The sequence below is a fragment of the Urocitellus parryii genome, chromosome 9 (assembly GCF_045843805.1).
Source record: "Urocitellus parryii isolate mUroPar1 chromosome 9, mUroPar1.hap1, whole genome shotgun sequence".
In the NCBI taxonomy this organism is placed as follows: domain Eukaryota; kingdom Metazoa; phylum Chordata; class Mammalia; order Rodentia; family Sciuridae; genus Urocitellus; species Urocitellus parryii.
The window spans coordinates 68,740,473-68,761,341 of NC_135539.1; the positions used below are offsets into that span (position 1 = coordinate 68,740,473).

Consider the following 20,869-nt stretch of genomic DNA (forward strand, 5'->3'; position numbering starts at 1 on the left):
ATCAAGTCAATGATTTGATTGACAAATTACTTTTTCCCTATACACATAGAAAATATCTTGCTGGAATTGTCATGACAACAGGAACATATGTTAACATGTCAACCTTGCAAGTGTTTCTAGAAAAAAATATTAATGTATAATACATTGATGAACATAGTAATGATTTAAATGAAAATATAATGAATAAAAATATATCTCAAAGACTCTTGCTAAAATTTCTGAATATAAACTTTGACTTTCATTTAAATAATAAAAGTAATCAAAATAAATCCATTTTCTAGTAATAAGAATGACCACAAATTTAACAGAAAATGCTCATATTCTTATGTGTCTAAGCCCACTAATACTGCTCTTACAACATACACAAGATTGGATCATTTATAAGTAATAATAATTTATTTTCTCACAGTCCTATGGACTAGGAAGTCCAAGAATAAGTTAGTATCAGATTCAATTTTCTGGTGAGGCCTACTCTTAAGGAACACAGAAGAGTAAATTGACCAAATGATAAATAAAGCCTTTTTGGATATCACAATACCAGACTTTAAATTATACTACAGAGCTATGGTAACAAAAATGACATGGTATTGGCACCAAAAGAGACCTCAAGACCATTGCTACAGAATAGAAACACGGAGACAAACCAACTTATGTACAGTTCCCTCATACTAGACAGTCATCAAAAACACACATTGGAGAAAAGATAACCTCTTCAACAAATGGTACTGGGAAATCTGGAAATCCATATGTAACAGAATGAAAATAAATCCTTGTCTCTCGCTCTGCACAAAACTCAACTCAAATTGGATCAAGGACCTAGGCATTAGACCACAGTCTTTGTGCCTACTAGAAGAAAACATAGGCTCAAATCTCCATCATGTTGGCTTAGGAACCAAATTCCTAAACAAAACTCCTAAAGCTCAAAAAGTAAAATCAAGAATCAACCAATGGGATTGAATCAAACTAAAAAGCTTCTTCACTGCAAAGTAAACAGCCAAGAATGTGAAGAGAGAGCCTACAGAAGGGGAGAAAATCTTTGCCACTTGTACCTCAGATATAACATTAATCTCCAGGACATACAAAGAACTCAAAAAACTTAACCAATCAATAAATGGGCAAAGGAACTGAACAGACACTTCACAGAAGAAGAAATACAATCTGTCAATAAATACATAAAAAATGTTCAACATCTCTAGCAATTAGAGAAATGCAAATTAAAACTACATTGAGATTCTACCTCACTGCAGTCAAAATGGCAATTATCAAGAATACAAGTAACAAATGTTGGCAAGGATGTGGTGAAAAAGGTACACTCGTATATTGCTGGTGGGACAGCAAATTGGTGCAACCATTCTGTAAAGCAGTATGGAGATTTCTCAGGAAACTTGAAATGAAATCACCATTTGACCCAGTTATCCCACACCTGGGCTTATACTCAAAGGACTTAATCAGCATTCTATGTTGATGCAGCTGCATCAATGTTTGTAGCAGCTTAATACATAATAGATAAGCTATGGAACCAACCTAGGTGTCCTTCAACAGATGAATGGATAAAGAAAATGTGGTATATAGAATGGAATAATACTCAAACATAAAGAAGGATAAAATTATGGCACTTGCTGGTTAATGGATGGAACTGGAGAGTATCATGGTAAGTGAAATAAGCCAATTCCTAAAAACCAAAGGCCGAATGTTCTCTGATAAGCAGATGCTAATTTGCACTAAGCAGAGGGAAGGGAAGAAAGGGAAGAATAGAATTTCATTGGATTAGACAAAGGGGAATGAAGAGAAGGGAGAGGGGAATAGGAATAAGAAAGACAATAGAATGAACTTTTCCATTTCCTTATATAAACACATGACCAGTGTAACTCCACATCACGTTCAACCACAAGAATTGGAAATTATACTCCACATATGTATGATGATATGTCAAAATACATTCTATTGTTATGTATAACTAAAAAGAACAAATATAAAATTTTAAAAAAGAAAAAAATTCAAAACTTATCTTCAGGCAGGCAGAAATGATATTTGAATTCAGATGACTATTTCCTGCATATTGTCCTAATATGATTACTAACATCAGGATAATCAACTAAAATTAAATAGGCTGAGGAAACAATGTGCCAAAAACACATTTTTAAAAGCACAGTGGGAGGGCTGGGTTGTGGCTCAGTGGTGGAGCACTTGCCTGGCATGTGTGAGGCCATGGGTTCGATACTCAGCACCACATGAAATTAAATAAATAAAACTATAAAGGTATTGTGTTCATTTACAACCAAATAAATAAATAAAACTAAAAGTATTGTGTTCATTTAAAAAAAAAAAAAGCACAGTGGGAGTTGAACCCCAAAATTTTCTCGGGAAAACTTATGCAAAAGCTTAATGAGTTTTATATTATGAAATGTACCATTTATTAATTACCTGCCAAATTTTGCTTAGGTCTTTTTATTCTATGCAGTCTGAATGTTTCCCATTGGTATCAATTGCATTTACACTTCTTGTTCTCACTCTGGTAAAGTACCATCTTGACAAAGTCAGCTTCCACAGCTAACCTTAAGTCAACTCATGATAATAATTCCTTTTACCATGGATTAATGCCCATGAGCAGTTTAAAAATAGAGAAATATAGCTGGGCATGGTGGCACATGCCTGTAATTCCAGCAGCTCATGAGGCTGAGGCAGGAGGATCACGAGTTCAAAGCCAACCTCAGCAAAAGCAAGGTGCTAAGCAACTCAGTGAGACCCTGTCTCTAAATAAAATACAAAATAAGGCTGGGGATGTGGCTCAGTGGTTAAGTGCTCCTGAGTTCAATCCCCAGTACAAAAAAAAAAAAAAAAAGAGAAATATTTTTGAAGTGCCTGTAACCTAAACAATTGGTCTCTGGAAGGCATTTGTATACTGAATCTAAAAAATTAAGTATTAACTACAAAAAACTATGATTTGAGATAACCCAAAAATAAACTGTATTTTTCATCATTACAAAAATTTTAATGCACAGAAAGAGAAAACTTTGCTCCACTTTTTTCTATCTTCCTACAGGTGGTAGCAAAACTTGTTTTTTATTTATTTATTTTTTCTTTTTCTTTTTTGCAATACTGAGGATGAAGCCCAGGGCTTCCCCACACTAGGCAAGCACTCCATCACTGAGCAATATCCCTACCTAGTCTGTGTGTATTCTTACACATTGAGAAACACACCTGCAATGAGTACAATATTCTTTGATATGACACTAGATAGAAACCCTGGGAGACTGTAATGTCTACATTCTTCACACTCTCTTAGCAGACAGTAACTCCTCAGTAAATTAAGATATCATCATAACCATCACTTAAGGCACTGAAGAATAATTACTGAAATGGTGGCCTAAAAAAGTGACTCTACCTCGCCTAAAATTCCAATGTTTTGCCAGGCACAGTGGCACACGCCTGTAATCCCAGCAGCTCAGGAGGCTGAGGCAGGAGAATCGTGAGTTCAAAGTCAGTCTCAGCAAAATAAATGGGCTAAGCAACTCATGAGACCCTGTCTCTAAATAAAATACAAAAAGGACTGGGAATGTGACTCAGTGGTTGAGTTCCCCTGAATTCAAAATTCAATCCCCAGTACCAAAAAAAGAAAAGAAAAAGAAAAAGAAAAAAATTCCAATACTTTTTTTTTTAAAGCCAAAATTATAATTAAATCTGTGGTAGTTTTACCAATACACACTAGGATAGCTGTAACATACTAAAAAACTAATGGTTATTTGGTAGTTTGAGAAGACTCTACTCTTGTAGCTATACCCAAACTGAAGTTAAACTCGAAAGGAAAATTATATGAAATTCCTCAAGTTTGGAAAAATATTTTCTATTGTAATGTAAGATTCTATTTTTTATTTTTACTTTTTTGCAGTACTGGGAAATGCTCTACCACTGAACTATATCCTTAATTCTTTTTTATTTTATTTGAGACAGGGTTTTGATAAGTTGTTGAGGGTCTCGCTAGGCTGCCCAAGGCTACCCTTGAACTTGGTGATCCTCCTGCCTCAACCTCCCAAGTCACTGGGATTACAGGCACGGGTTATTGCACCTGGATAAAACTGTATTTTTAAATGGAAAAGTAATGATTAAGAAATAATTATTTCTGTATAATAAATACAAATTTGCCCACCTACTTGTCAGGTATGAAAGTAGCAACATAAGCCCAGCACAGTGGCACATGGCCTGTAATCCCAGAGACTCAGCAGGTTGAAGCAGGAGAATCAAAAGTTAAGGACAGCCTGGGCAACAAAGTGAGACCCCATCTCATTAGGAGGAAAAAAAAAGCAGTATAAGAAATATAGATAAATCTAAATAGACTATGCCAGAAGAGTAAAGAATTTCATAAAAAGTTACTTTATTATCAGAACAGTATGGTTTCCTATGTTTAAGATTTATTTATTATGTTATTTTTACAAGTAGCAAAGTCCCTCCATTTTTTTCCAGGTGAATATACATGAATATAAAAAGCTGCTGATTTCCACACTGTCCACTCCTACCCCACCCATTAGGGTCACTGGGAAGTTGTGGCCTTTGAGCAGCCTCCTGAATAGTCATGGATTCCTCTTTAACTTGGTCTTGGAACTAGCACTCAGTCATCCTCTTGCTGATTTCTTTTCTGTCAAAGGAAACCAAGAGTACACTGAAAAAGCATATTCTGATTGGGATATTTCTTCAGCCAAGATCATTGTTTCTGTCAGCAATCCAATTTTCCAAAGGCCTTAATAAAACCTTTGGTTGGAAATTTTCACAGAAAAATATGCTTTAACTAATTCAATAAGCTAATTTATCACTCTGGATCCTGGGTTAACTGCCCTCTTCTTTTTCATCCCTATGTACATATACTCCCACACAGAAACAAACTTAGAAATACAAATATCACATTCCCCTTGAGAATCCACAGCAGAGACATCTCATAGTCCTGTGACAACATACCTACTTTACAGTTAGAAGTATTATGAATATTTTTCAAAAAGCATGCATATCATGAAAAAATTTTCTGCCATTCTAACCAATAAATCATTCATTCCTTCACTCATATTCCATTGCAAAATGATGTAATCCAGTAATTCTAATCCTTTAATTGATAATCATCCAATAAAAGCTCATGGGAGAGATGAGCAGCATAATAAATATACATATACTTTACCAGCTTAAGAAAATCTATTAGTTTGTGAGCATCTTCCCCAGTGGAGAGGTCTACAAAATCCTTGGGTAGTCGGTAGCTCAGATAGGGACTGGGCTGTACTGTAACTTCACTGTTTGTGCAACGAAAAGCTGGAGAATCCTTTATGAAGAAAAAATTTAAAAAGGAAAGTCTGTAAGTATTATCTATTCTCCAAACTAAGCTAGCATATAAATTTCAATTCCATGTTATCTTCTTTACTACATAAGAAAGAAAATAAGATTCTAAAGTAGAAGAATGCACCAAGATTCTAAAATAATTCTACATATTCACTAGAAAGTAAGTATAAGGTATCTGAAAACAGTATCCAATGGAGAACTAGGTCCCCCACTAAATGCTACCACAGTGTAGCCACTGTAGGCGAAAGGTAGGTTATGGATCTTGTGACCCCTCAGTGGACTGAGGACCCCAGCCATCTCTGGCCTCAAGCAATCTCATATAGACCAGAATACTTATAAATATTATTTCCTATAGGTGTACAGTTAAGAAGTACTATTTTAGAAAATAATAATAATAATTAATAATGAGGGTAATTGAGTGCTTTGGATTTCATGTCACTTTTGTACTTATCTTAGACCACTGGACTTACTATCTCTCTCTCATCAATTACATAAAAATTCAAGAATCATAATTTTAAAAATCCTCATATTCATTTCTTACTGTAATTCTTTTGCTTAGAGTTTTGCATAATAGTTACATGCTGTTTTGTACCAAAAAGAATTTCAGAGACAAGAGGCCTTGGGTTTGGCTTCTTGGTGTCAGATAACTCAGTGGAGATGGAAGACAAGCTGGGTCTTCCTAGAAGACCTAGAAAGAGGGTCATATCTGATGACAGACAGAACATACTTGGCAGCTAAAACATCTACTGTGTGCTAGAATTGTTCTAGGTGTAGAAGACAAACTGGTAAACAAGATTGGAAGGCAAATAAGAGTAAGTAGACAAAACCATTTCAGATAATAAAAACTGCTATGGGGCTGGGGATACAGTTCAGGTGGTAGAGGGCTTGTCTTGCATGCACAAGGCACTGGGTTCAATCCCTAGCACCACACACACACACAAAAAAAAGAAAATGAAAAGAAGAAAGGGCTATGGAAACAAAGAACCAGGGTGATGTACTAAGAGGATAACAATATGGACTACTTCAGATGAATGGTAAGGTAGGAGTTTGCTGAGAAGTGGACAGGGTGGTGAAAGCAGCCTTGCAAGTCTGGGTGCAGAGCAGGCTCTGGTGGCTGTGGAAAAAACTAGTGTAAATACCTCAACCCAAAGTAGGGCTTCATAGCTTTGCAAAACAGAGGGAAGACCGGTTCTCTGTGGTCTGAACTTGGAAAGACCAAGCAGGAGGAGACAAGCTGGGAGGAGCCAGGAACCAGGTGCTGTTTCCATTTTGTATACCCTTAACCTCTACCATTTAGAATAAATAAAAACTTTGGATCAGAGTTAATCTTACACAATTAACATCTGTACCGAATAACTTAGATTCTCCTTCCTTATCTTTAGGTTTAATGGTTCACTACAATTATACACCAGTAGGGATAAAATTCCTCCTTTTTTTTTTTTTTAGTACCAGGGATTGAACCTAGGGGTGCTTAACCACTGAGCCACATCCCTAGCCCTTTTTTAAAACTTTTTATTCTGAGACAGGGTCTTGGTAAGTTGCTTAGGACCTCGCTGAGTTGCTGAAACTGGCTCTGAACTTGCAATTCTCCTGTTTCAGCCTCCTGAGCCATTGGGATTATAGGCATGTGCCCGGCCAAATTCCTTCATTTTTAATTGGACAGCATTCATAGTACCTGACATTTTGGTAAGTCCTGCAGCTGCATTGAGAACAGAAGAGACATTATCCCTGTTCTCAGAAACTTACTGTCTAATGAAGAACATAAGTAAATCAGCAAGCAATTTGAACAGTAAGGCCAAGTTCCAAATATTGAACTAACTAATAGTTAGAAAAACAGGGCCAAAGAGGGTCCAGGACAAAGCAAGATGAAAGGAAATGTTGGATAGATGGGCAAAAGATGTACTCAGTGAAGGTGCAGAAGCAACTTAAAAAAGCAGAAAGAGATGGAAGAGGAGAGCACGCGTTCCAGAAGCCAGGGAAGAAGCCGTGTAACAAGGAAGATGGCACTGTATTTAGTACTACCAAGTGGTTCAGTAAAAGGAGGACTGTGCTAGTCACTGCAATTCCCAGCAAACCATTAGAGCCCCTGCTGGGAGCAGGTTCTGCTGAGACAGTGGCAAAAGCCACTGGCAGAGGGCTGAGGAGTATGAACACCAACAGGCAGGAAGGAGACCACCATCCATAGAACCCTGATGTGTGATACACAGCCACTGAGTGGGCTAAGAAGAACAAGTCCTGTGACAGCATGAGGGCAACTATTATGCTCCTACCTATTCAAAAGTCTATGTGCATATTCATACCAAAAAGAGCCTGGAAAGCACTTGCTGAAGTGGTGAGGATTTCAAGCACTGCCTCTAATTCTGTTTTCTTAAATGATTATGTAAAACATAAACTATATTTTTAAAAGATACGCTCACTAGATAAACTAAATTATACTACTGGCTGCTCTCAATATTCCTGCCTCAGCCTCCCAAATTGCTGGGATTACAGGACCCAGCCACTGCACCCAGCTACACACACATTTTTTAAAAGAAAATCAGGGGCTGGGGTTGTGGCTCAGTGGTGAGCACTTGCCTAGCATGTATGAGGCACTAGGTTCAATTCTCAGCACCACATGTAAATAAGTGAATAAAATAAAGAGCCATCTATGTCTAAAAAAAAAAAAAATTAAAAAAGAAAAAAAATCATAAAATCATCTATGATCCTAAAATATGAGAACCACCATTTATATTATGGTGTATAACATGCATATACACATACACTCCTTAAGGTCGCCAGCCTAGGCAACTTAGTGAGACCTTGTCTCAAAAACAAACACACACATTACTTTTATAGGCAGAAAAAAAAATACAAAATCGTTGTTTAAAAAAAATATAGCTGTGAAGATGGGAGAAAAGAAGAGTGGCTGGGTGAGCAAATATGGTTGAAGAAAGCTCTTTTTTTTTTTTTTTTTTTTAAGGTGGGAGATATCTGAATATGGCTAGATCCTGAGGGTCAGGAGTTAATAGAAAGAGAGAATCTGAAAAAATAGTACAAGAGATGGAGGGGGTGCTGAGCTGAGTAGATAAAAAAAAAAAAATCAGATTTGGAGAAGGGAAGCTAAGTCTGTAGGTCTGATGAAAATTCAACCAGGTGAATTCTCATGAGTGGATTTTCTTTTCCTACGAAGGAAGTGAAAGGACAGGAGGGAGAGTAGTGACAGATGGGAGTTCTGAGCAGGGAGAAGATGCGGATTAGCCCCCAAGGACCATGGAAGAGAAAGCTGACCAGGAAAACTCATAAAACTGGAGGTCATGAATGAGAAGAGGCACTGCTCTGCTCATGCATATAGGCGAGTGTTCTCCATCAGCATCAAGCAGCTAGGATTTGGGTCAAGTAAACAGATGTGTCAAGATTCTTCAGGTGGGCATAACAGAGGGAACTAAAAAAGAGAAAACAAACTAGAAAAATATATATCAGACGACTATTATTTCTTTAAAGTTAAATGAATGAGGGACCAGGATGTAGTAATGGTAAACACTTGCTTTAGTATATGCAAAGTCTTGGGTTTGATCCCCAAGATGGCCAAAAAAAAAAAAAACAGTTACATGAATGAATCACAATGTATACCTTTCTTTGATCACCTCCATGAGCAAGTAACTATTGGTATCCTGTGTTATACTCTACTTCCCAAGGGTACAAGTTACTTATATGCCATGTGTCTAAAGAATAAGCAAGTGATTGTTCAGTGGATTTAAAAGGTTGTCTTTATATCTTAAAAAATAAAGTCTTACCTGCTCCTGAGCATCTCCTTCACTAAAATCACCTTTTAAGTTTTTTCCAGATATTAGTTCTTCCCAAGTAAACAGTAGTGAATCTGTGACTTCACCAAATGGATTAAAATCAATTAGCCACACCTTCCCCTGTAGTACAGACAAAAGACAAATAAGTATAAAATAAGAACACAATCTATACTGTCTTATTAAAGGAAGATATTTTTGATATTTTCTGTCAAGGTCAATCTTACAAATTATGACTTATTTCAAAAGATATAATTCTTCCAGGTCTCATCTGAGAAAGGGCCATTTTTCTAAATAAAGTAGACACAGATCTAAAGGGAAGGTTGCCTATGATTGCAGAGAGAAGGGACTCAGGAAGGAAGACCTATCTTCCAACTCCTGCCTCAAGACACATTAGTATTTTAAGTCAAAAATCCAAGCAGGAAAAAAGGAAGATCTCGCAAAAAGTTCACTTGCCATACATGGTATGAATAAAATGCTTTCCAGGATGTCTTCAACGCCACTGCCAGCAGAAGCAGGCAGGGAGTTGGTGGCTCTCAGAGCACCTGAAAGGTTTTGGGCAGCTGCTGTGAGTGGATTTAAAAAGAAATACTAAAGGAAGTATGGAAATACTGCTTTCTTTAAAAGTTAACATAGTATTTGTTTTTTAAGTATGACAAAGCTTGACAGCATATGAAAAGGAGATGAAAAAATACATCCACCTTTGAAAGAAATGTCTCCTATCTGGTCAGACTGCCTGGGCTAGAGTCAGGTGCATGTGAGCCGGAACTGGCCAGCTCTGAGCTAACAAGTGGGAATGTGTGTAAGCCCCCAAGAAACCAGAACCACATGCTACATCACTAAGATAAGGCGTGCAGAATGGATAGACCCTTCCTTGAAGTTTTTATCTTTGCTACTCTTGGTTTTCTCACTGGCATTCATATATGTGCACTGTTTTGATGCTAATAATAACTAGGTTTTTGTCTATAATGTACAGATGCCACATCTTGACCAGATATGTGTGTGTGTGTGTGTAAAATCAGACACTCGTAAGGAGTGAAACTGGTGAGCCTCTCACAGTTCCTCACCTGGATTAAAGCAAAATTATAGCAAAGATGAGACATCTCACTAGCACTTGCTTCAAATGTCAGAAACCTCTAGTGACACAGAACAAATACAAGACATTTGTACCATGGGTCACATGGGTAAAGTTCTGATCTTATATAATTCCCAGGAAAAATCCTACAGATTATCTTGCCGCTTGTTTGCTCACTTCAGTTCAGCTCACTTCAGTTGTGCTAGAGATTGAGCTATAAGGATCAGTATTACACAGAATCTATTCCTTCAATGAGCTCAGCCTAGATTAGAATCCCACCCCGTCCCCCCAAAAAAACATGAAAACCAACCAATGGTTACAACACAGAGGATACATTCTTGGTCATGTGAAATAATATTAGCTATCAATTAATATTTTGACATGCTGTCAGCTTGTTTGGGGGCTCTATTACTGATATATTATTATACTGTATATTATTTTTACAATGGATATTTTCTAACCTCCAAACCCTCTCAACTGGATTTTCTTTTCTTTTCTCTTCTTTTTTCCTTTCTTTCTTTCCTTTCCTCCCTCCCTCTCTCCCTTCCTTCCTTCCTTCCTTTGTGCTAGGGATTGAATCCAGACCCTTGTGCTTGCAAGGCAAGTGCTCTACCATTAAGCCACAATCGAAGTTCCTCTATTGACTTTTTTAACAAATAAAACCACCTCATTATTAAAAGCAACAAAACCCCACTATTGTATCTGTTAGTATAGGAGCTAAGCTTTATGAACTAAAACATGCCACACTGTAAAAAACAAAACTAAGAAACAAACTACCATTGTTAGCTGGCAAGATTTGCTCTAGAGTTCAGAAGCCATCCTCTAGTTCAAAATAATAAAATCAAACTGGCTATAGTCAGGCATAAAACTATGAGAATTAGGATTTTATAGTGGCAACATGTTTTTCATGGATATCTCAGGCACAAGGCATCCTGAGAAAGTAATTCTATTTCAGTAAGTCTGATAAGAGCAGTCAACCCAGTATTCTTCATACCAACCAAATGACCATCAGCCCAAATCAATCACTTCTGTGAATCAGACATTGTGCTAGAGATTGAGCTATAAGGATCAGTATTACACAGAATCTATTCCCCCAACGAGCTCAGCCTAGATCAGAATCCCACCCGGTTCCCCCAAAAAACATGAAAACCATCCAATGGTTACAACACAGAGGGTACTGCTCTTAGGAGCAAGAACAGGGTGTTGAAAGACAACAGAGGAGCATGGGGGAACCTGACTGGAAACACTTTCAAAGTTAACTGGGAATTTAAAGAATAATTGTGTTGAAGATCTGGGAGGGGAGGGGAGGATGAAAGGAAAAGCAACCATTTAGGAGGAAAACAACCAGAACAATAAAAATTAACACATACAAAGACTATGTGAGGATGACCCATTCTGGGAATAGATTATTTTGGCTAAGAGTATGAAATATATGAGGGCTCCATAAATGTGGTGGGCTAAGGTAACTTTAAAAGCCTTCTGCTCCAAGCTGGATGAAATTCAGGTTAAAATTATCCTTTTAAATGTAGAGCTGTGATCATGACAAAGAGGAATCCCTAGGAATTAGAAGAGAAGAACATTAAGAAAACAGATGAGTATAAACTGAGCTGCCAGCGCCCTTGGGACAACTTTCCTCCCAGGAACCCAGGGCACAGGTGTTACTAGCACACAGGACTAGGAGACTGGCCATGAGGAAAGGACTTAGGATTAGGAAGTGATGCCAGAAGGCTATGACATGTGAAGAGAGCATAAGAAAAAAATTCTAATGACGGGAACAGGAAATAATGATGTCTTTCTCTGATGAGGTTTTGGGGATCACAGGAGAAACAAATGGAAAATTCAAACTTTAGGATCTTTGGGATGCAGCAAAAAAAAAAAAAGGAAAGAAAAAAAAAAAAGAAAACCACATCACTGAAGAGTTATAAAGTCAAAAGGAAAGAATATGGATGAGAGTCTGCAAATACAATAGGGATTAAAGCCAAGAACTTGGAAAAATCATCATCAACCTGAGGGACAATAAAGACAACTTGGCAAAAATCTAGAAAGAGACAGAGCTGAATTGATATTGAATACCAAACAGACAAATACCAAACAGATCAAAGGTTTAAATGAAAACCAAGAAATCATAAAACTAGACAAAACAAGCAGGGGGTGGGGGTGGCATTTTAAAAAAATTTTTTACTAAAATTCATAAATCATAAAATAAATGAACAATATATTTGATTATATTCATGGCAAAAGACTAATAACAAACTGTAATGCTCACAGAGGTCTAATTCCTGTAATAAAGATGTCCTATATTTTAAGGAAAATTAAAAAGACAAATTGGAAAAAACATAAAGCAATAATTCTCACAAATGACCCTTAAATTTATAAAAAGATATACTTCATTCTTATTCAATAAGAAAAAGAGAAACTGAAATTATTCAGAAATATCATTTTTTAACCCAATTAAAAAAAAAAAAAACCCTAAACTGTTTGGATTTCGAAAGCTCTGAAGAAACACATAGGTTCTGTCATAAATTCTGGGTGGGGTTTTGTTTGGTATAACTTCTATGAAAGGTAAACTGTAATATCTCAAAATTAAAATAATCTAGCTTTTGAGTCAATATCTCACTTCAAGGAATTTATCCTTATAGATAAATGGGCACATATATGAAATGAAATGTACAGTGTTATTCACCACTGTATAGATTGTGAAGATAAGAAACGACTTATGTTGTCCTATGTGTCCATTAACGAGGAAGTGGTTAAACGAACTATATAGGATATTAAAAAATTGAAATATTACGCACTGGAAGAAAATGGCAGGGCTCAGGAGTGTAGCTTAGTGGTAGAGCTTGTACCTAGTATTCATGAGGCCCTGGGTATGATCCTCAGAGTTGCAAAAAAATAAAAACAAAAAAATTGGAAACTTCTCCAAGAGACAGTGCTTTTAAATAGTGAAAAAAGCAAGGTGCAGAGTGTATATCACATATTGATTTGATTTTCAAACTATGTGAATGTATTGTCAATTAAAAATTTAAAAATAGTACAGAGGCTGGGGAACAAGAATGGTCATGATCGGGGAGACTGAGCACTTCTCCATCTTCACACTTGGTGTTGGTTACACAACTGGATGTTTGTCAAGACACACCTCCACAGTAAAAAGGATGAATTTTAGTCTATGTAAATTATTTCTCAAAAGTATGACCCTCAAAAATAGCAGTTTTAAGTAATTGAAAATATAAAAGGAATCAATACTCTAGGACATAAGAAACTATGATAAAAACAGGCAGATTTGAAAAAGGATTAAATAGAACCTACAGAAATGCAGCTGATGAGATTTAAAACTGAACAGACAGTCAAACACATCAGATTATACAAAACTCAAAGAGAACTGGCAAAAGAAGATGTACCTGAGAAAATGATACAGCACAGGACAGAAAAAGAGGCAGAAAAGGAAAAGAGACATGAGCATAAGGTGAGAAGCTCTAACATGCCTCCCTGCAGAGCTCCAAAAAGTCAGAAGAGAGAAAAGTGATGACATCTGAAAACATAAGAGCTGAGAATTCTCTACAATTGGTAAAGGAAATGAGTTCCTAGACTTAGTTTAACAAAAAAAGGCAGACAAAAATAAAGAGTGAAAAGAAAGGCAAAGAAAAGCAAAGCAGAGAAAGGAAAAGCCAAGCCAAACAACAATGGGACAGTGTCTTCAATGTGCTAAAGCAACAGAACTGGTCAACTGAAAATTCTATACCCAGCTAATGCCTACCACTCACACATGAAAGAGGAACAACAACCTTTCAGCCAATGGATGAGGGGGATGCACTATTAAGGGATGTACTACTAGAAAGAAACTGGATCTGCAGTCTGGGGTACAGCTCAATGGCAAAGTGCTTGTCTAGCACATACAAGGCTCTAGCACCATAACAAAAAAGGTATGGAAGGCCGGGTGCAGTGGTGCACACCTGTAATCCCAGTGGCTCGGGAGGCTGAGGTAGTCTCAGCAAAAGTGAGGCAACTCAGTGAGACCCTGTCTCTAAATAAAGTACAAAATAGGGTTGCGGATATGGCTCAATGGCCAAGTGCCCCTGAGTTCAATCCCTGGTACCTGCCCCCCCCCAAAAAAAAAGGTATGGAAAAGAGAAAATATATCAAAGTAGAAAAACAGCATAAGGAACCCCATTTCCTCCCACTCAGTTTCAACATATCAATTCATGGCCTATACTGTTTCATCTATATTCCCATTCACTCCTCCTGAATGTGTATTATTTTATATGAATCCTCGAACAGCATTTCATCTGTAAAATATAGAAGATTATTATTAACAAGTTTCGGGGCTGAGGTTGTGGCTCAGCAGTAGAACGCTTGCCTAGTACGTGTGAGGCCCTGGATTCGATCCTCGGCACCACATAAAAATAAATAAAATAAAGGTATTGTGTCCAACTACAAATAAAAAATAAATATTTTTTAAAAATAAAATAAAATTAATAAACAAGCTTAATCTAAAGACATCTGCGGAATACTTCGTGAATTAGAAATTGTACTTTCTTTTTCAATCACACACAGAACATTCATGAGTGACCAAACTGCAAAGCCAATTTTGACAATACCAAGACTCAAGATCAGAGTTACTCAACCTCTAAAGCAATGAAAGTAAAAATTAATAACAATCATAATTGAAACAAATACACAAGGGGACCTGAAAAATTTCCTAAGAATCTAAGATAGTCATTGTAAACTCATAGCTGTATATTTTTATCACTTAAGAAGCTTCTTAAAATATATATTCCAATGCCTCAATCCAGACTTACTGAATGGATGGGCCACCAAAGTGACATTTATAGGCTGGTTAGAACCTATCAAAACTGAGTCAACTTCTCCAGTCACAGAAAAGCAGCCACAACAAAGTGCTGCCAAGTCCAAACACACTTCAGTTATATTTCATGAAGACTTAGCTTTCTATAAGAATAGTCACAAAATAATATATTCATGAAAGTGTCTAACAAACTCTGATAAAAGTGCCATTGAGTAAATGCAAATGAATTTTACAATATGGTTTGAATCTCTTAACAGAAATTGTCAGGATGTTTATACTGGCATGTTTCTCACTTTTAAAAATGTAACTAGTTTCAGTTCTGCAAGATCACAGCAGTAATTAGTTATGCATATGTCCAACATCATTTTAAGACTTTCCTTAACTCTTTTACCACGTTAAACATCTGCATCTACATGTCAGCCCTACTGATTTACAGAAGACCACAACATCTGCCAGGGATAATTAAAACACCTTGGCAAATTCCAACATTTTCAACTGCCAATATATAAAATAACTGCCTCAGTTTCAGTGTCTATACTATGTGGGCAGATAATATATACTTCACAGGCTTAGATGGATTAAGTGAGAATTGAGTTAAATGAGGATAAAGCCCTTCTGGACAATGAGCTGGGTATAGTCATTAACTGCTCTGACACTGCTCGCCACCAGGTCATTCCCCGAAATGTTCACATGGCTGTCACCCTCACTTGAAGATGAAATCCTTCTAGAACGGAGGTTAACCTGTTTGAAGTTTCCTGTTAGAAGCATAGCATGTTACCGACTCTCATAATGTTGGCTCCATCAGTGGTCTGACTTGGCAATGTCTACAAGTCTGAAGCAGAGCCAGGGAGAAAGCTTTCTAGATCTCATTTTTGTCCATCCCATCACACCAGCTTTCCATGCTTTTCTACAGTTTGTTTCCACACAGTAGAAACTCCGCCAAGTAACATCCCTCTTCTTTGCTTAGTCTCATTTTATAGGCCCTCTTTCAAAGTCTTAATAACTACCATGATTCTGCAGACAGGTGAAAATACAGCAAAGTCTTTTGATTTAATAGCTTACACAGTTTACAGTTATTTGGGGACATGATCCAATGGGCCACAATCTTTTGCTCAAACAGTGATTCAAAGGTATCACACGCATCACTGCCAGAAGGCTGATACGTGCAAGGAGAGGGACTGAAAGGTACTCTGCCAGTGTGTGGGTAACATATTAGAAAACACACCTGTCATCTCCTTAACAGCTGAGTCAATGGACAGAAATCACAAGATGACCTAAACCTCTCTAAAAAGATTACATGTCTTTGACAAGGAAATCTCTGAAGAAATTTTTTACTAAATCAGGCTTTTGTTTTCTTGTCACTTAAGTTCATGTCGCCTTTAAGATTTAACGAATGTTAGGCATTTTTCAAAAGACGATATACAAATGGCCAATAGATAATATAAAAAATAAAATGCTTAACATCACAAATCATTAGTTATGCAAATTAAAGCCACAATGAGATATCACCTCATTTCTGTCAGAATGGCAAGTATCAAAGGCAGCAAGCGCTGGCAAGGACTTAGAGAAAAGGGAACCCCTGTGCACTGTTGGTGGGAAGGTAGATTAGTACAGCCATTATGGAAACAGTATAGAGGTTTCTCAAAAAATTAAAACTAGAACTCCCATACCATCTAGCACCCCACTCCTGGGTACATATCCAAAGGAAATGAAGTCAGTATGCCAAGGAGACATTAGCACTCCATGTTCACTGCAGGGCTATTCACAATAGCCAAGAAATGGAAGCAACCCAAGTGTTCATCAACCCATGAGTCAATAAAGAAAATATGATACACAATGAAATACTAATCAGCCACAAAAGGATATGAAAGCTTATTATCTATGATAACATGGAAGGATATGAAGAGCCTCACATGTTAAGTGAAATAAGCCAAGCACAGAAAGATAAGGACCACATGACTTAACCTATGTGAATCTATGACTTCCCTCATATGCGGTGCTTACCCTGATTTATACACCACACAACGTAAACAGGTATCAAAATACCACACAATGCCCTATGCACATGCGTAATTTTTATGTTTCTATATAGCAGCTAAAAATACTAATTTAAATTTAAGAAATTTTAAATTGATTAAGGGTAAAAGACTTTCAAATGTAAACTTAACCTCATTTTTAGTCTAAAAAGAAAAGTGATTCAAATCATGCAAAGGCTCTTGCAGTTGGTTAAAAATAATTACCAAAATATCTAATAAAAAATTCCTGGCCTTTTAAGTATACAAAATGAACTATTTTAAGTAGGTCCCACACCTCTGACCAAAATATAAAGTAGGGTAAGGTGGACATTACCCCTGTTTGATTAATAATCCCTAAACCTATAGCACATAATAAAGACATTATGTCTCCTCATGTTAAGTATATCTTCAGGGAAAATTAGGGACCATTGTGAATTTCTCACACCTTAGCTGGTTTGGGAATGCATTTTTTGAGTAGTAGACCCTTAAATAATAAAAGATGTGTACTGGCTTGCTTATAAGACCAGTCCTCATTTTAAACACATCAAATATATCATGTACTTACCCTACTGTCTCTGTATATGTCAAAAACAACTGGAAAGGAGAAAAAAACTCAGTTATTAATGAATTAGTATTTTCATGATTTAAGCCTCAAGTGCATTTCGTTACTAAAAACAGAATGGACCTTGAGTATTTAGTGCTTCTAAATCTCAAAACATCAAATATAAAAAGGTACTCTTGCAGTGTTTTTTTAATAAGTATTTATATAATATTCTCTATCCCCAACTATAAAAACCCCTTATATTTAAAAAGTCAAACCAAACACCAATATCAAGTCAAGTAGTTCACCACTGTATAACTTATCATATAGGAATAAGGAAAGTTGTCAACAAGAAAAGTACTCATGAAAGGAGAATCTGTCATTTATTTGAGATATTAAATGAGTAAAATTTATCATACAAAAGCATAAAATCTAATTATGCTAATGGCATGATACATCTTTTTGAAAATAAGTCTGCCACAGAACCCAGTCTTGACAAGGAGGAAAAAAAGTAAAGCATAGTAGATATAAATTTTAAAATGCTTGGAAATTCTCTTACAGTGTACTTTCAATATCCAAAAAACAACCCACAAATGTTTACTTCATAATTGGTGCTATCTCTGATAATTAAAACACAGAATTTAGTTTCTAAAGATGGACTCTATGAAATATAGGTCTGGTTTCTGTAGATGGACCCTATGAAATATTTGAACATCTAAAATGACAGGAGAGAGAATGGTTTTGGTATTAGAAATGAATTTTAATTAAATAAGGTGAAAATTAACATGCAAACCATGAGAAATATCAACTAGTAATATAGTAAATTTTTTTTTTTCTTTTTCTTTTTCAGTGCTGAGAACTGAAGCCAGGGCCTATAGCAGGCTGGGCAAGTGCTCTATCATCAAGCTTCACTCCCAGTCCTCATACAATAGTCCCATTTTTTAAAATATACACCTTGGTGAAATAAAGTCCAGTAATAATATGTACTTTATTTCATTTCATTGTGTAAATTTAAAAATACTCACAATCTTCATCTAAGAATTTATACTGTATGTGTTTCTTGAAAAAGTCTTGAATGCATCTGCAAATTTCTTCCTTTTGTTTGGAAATATGATCATAGTATTGTGTGTAGTCCCTCTGAGAAATACCTGACAAGAAAATATTTTATATTGTTATTATACAATATTCTTAAAAAAATACAAGATGTGATTTAAACTTTTTTGAGACAATCATTAAAGTAGGTCAGAAGTTCAATCAGATGAATATTGCATTAAACATTATTCAGTTGTCAATATTACACATAGAGAGGAATCCTACAGTTCAATATTGCCACACATTCTTACTTCTGGAAATATTTTTTTGAGCACAACATAAAGAATTTAGACACAAAATGGCTTACTAAGAGAAAATTTAAAGTAGCTATTTAAGCCTGCATACATTCAACTGATTTTATTATTTTCCAAGAAAGTTTCCACAAATTAGTTCTCTTCCACTTTTTTGGTGAAAATTTAAAATATCCTTCACCATAAGTCTGCAATATTCATTTTATTTCACAGAAACAATCTACTTTTCTTGTTTATACATGCTATTCAGCCTTCACAACACTGGTCTTTCAAGCTACGGAAAAGTAAATATTCCCCTTTTGCAAAGTGCCTTTGCTGATATGATTCCAAATACACTTGAAGGACTACTATATGAATTCCTGCAATATGCTTAAGTCCTAGGGAAAGGTGTCTGCTCTGAAATACGGGCTTCCAGTTCCTTCATCACATGCCAATATGACTCTTGTCTTTAGCACATTTATTCTCTAGTTTTTCCAGGAATATTTAACAACATGATAAATTTGAACATAGCCCCAAGTCTCCTTCAGCTATGTTAATAAGCATCAATATCATATTTAATGAATATGATTGATTTGATTTGATTCAATTACACTTCTCTTGGTTGATCATATGTTTTACTTCACAGGAAACATGCATAACAATCTTCAATATTTAACTTGAATAAATCATAACAAACATAAAAAATAACCTGAAAGAAAAGAATATGGGTGACTTTTAGAATAACTTCTTTGTTTTCCCACATATTTTCTTTTGCTGGAATAATAAACAGTGTCCCAATAATAAAAATAAAGGTTCAAAAACTCAGTTTTTTGTGATGCTTTCTAATAAGCTATTGTTAGTAATACTTTGGAAAGTTTCAAACAGAAAGAAGGTAACATTATACAATGTCAAATTGGAAATCATAATAACCACCACTTTCATCTCTGGAATCCAGACAGACATCATTAATCAACAATACTACCTTTTTCTGTGGAAACTGATTATGGGCTCAGGATCCTTGTCAGCATAGCATTCCAGAGAGTCAGTACCAATTGGGTAGAGGTGGCATCTGAAATTAAAACTGATTGATAACCCTGTCGTAATTACTAGAAATTTATTTCCATCAAAAGTTTGTCTTCGGGGGCTGGGGATGTGGCTCAGGGGTAGCGCGCTCGCCTGGCATGCGTGCGGCCCGGGTTCGATCCTCAGCACCACATACCAACAAAGATGTTGTGTCCGCCGAGAACTAAAAAATAAATATTAAAAATTCTCTCTCTCTCTCTCTCTCTCTCCTCTCTCACTCTCTCTTTAAAAAAAAAAAAAAAGTTTGTCTTCGGGCTGGGGTTGTAGCTCAGTGGTAGAGCACTTGCCTAGCACAAGTGAGTCACTGGGGTTTGAGCCTCAGCACCACATAAAAATAAATAAATAAAACAAAGGTATTGTGCCCATCTATAACTAAAATTTTTTTTTAAAAAACTTGTCTTTTCCTTGATTTTATTTTTTGTTTTTAGTTGATACATAATAATTGTATTCTTTGAAGTACAATGTGATGTTTTAAGACGTATATACAATGTCTAATAATCAAATTAATATATTTACACTATGCAATACTATTCAGCCATAAAAATAAATACTGATATTTATGGCAACATGGTTTTCTTCTTTTAAAAAATACTTTCAAAGGTAGAAAGAACTCACCAATAAGCTTGTTTTCCTTGACAAAACATCGGAACTCAGCCCCAGGAATTAATTCACACCATTTTCGGAGAACAAGCTATACACAAAGGAAAAAATGTAACACAACTATGCAAGGTATAAGACAATTTCCTAATAAGACTATCCCTAATAGCTGCTATTAAAAAAATGATTTTAAAAGTGGGAGAGAGCAGTACCATAGACAAGCTTGACATGAGGGCAAGGGCTATAATCTATCATTCCAATAAGAAAGGGAAATTATGCTGAAACTCTTCAGGACAAGATCCATCTTTGTCACATATTTCTGAGAGTTCTGACATAA

The 20,869-nt window shown here is 36.0% G+C and overlaps 1 protein-coding gene across 2 annotated transcripts in view; it reads right to left on the reverse strand.

Annotated features, from left to right (window-relative positions):
* Positions 1-4,348: 4,348 nt before the first annotated feature.
* Positions 4,349-20,869, reverse strand: part of Cdc123 (cell division cycle 123) — a 51,122-nt gene continuing 34,601 nt past the window's right edge. For both annotated transcript variants that reach the window (XM_026408556.2, XM_026408555.2), the window contains 6 exons: positions 20,551-20,626; positions 18,556-18,678; positions 17,555-17,583; positions 9,093-9,221; positions 5,165-5,302; positions 4,349-4,633 (listed from right to left, as the gene is read on the reverse strand). In XM_026408556.2, coding sequence (XP_026264341.1) covers positions 4,607-4,633; positions 5,165-5,302; positions 9,093-9,221; positions 17,555-17,583; positions 18,556-18,678; positions 20,551-20,626 — 522 coding nt within the window. In that variant the 3' untranslated portion in view covers positions 4,349-4,606. The remainder of the gene's footprint in view (positions 4,634-5,164; positions 5,303-9,092; positions 9,222-17,554; positions 17,584-18,555; positions 18,679-20,550; positions 20,627-20,869) is intronic.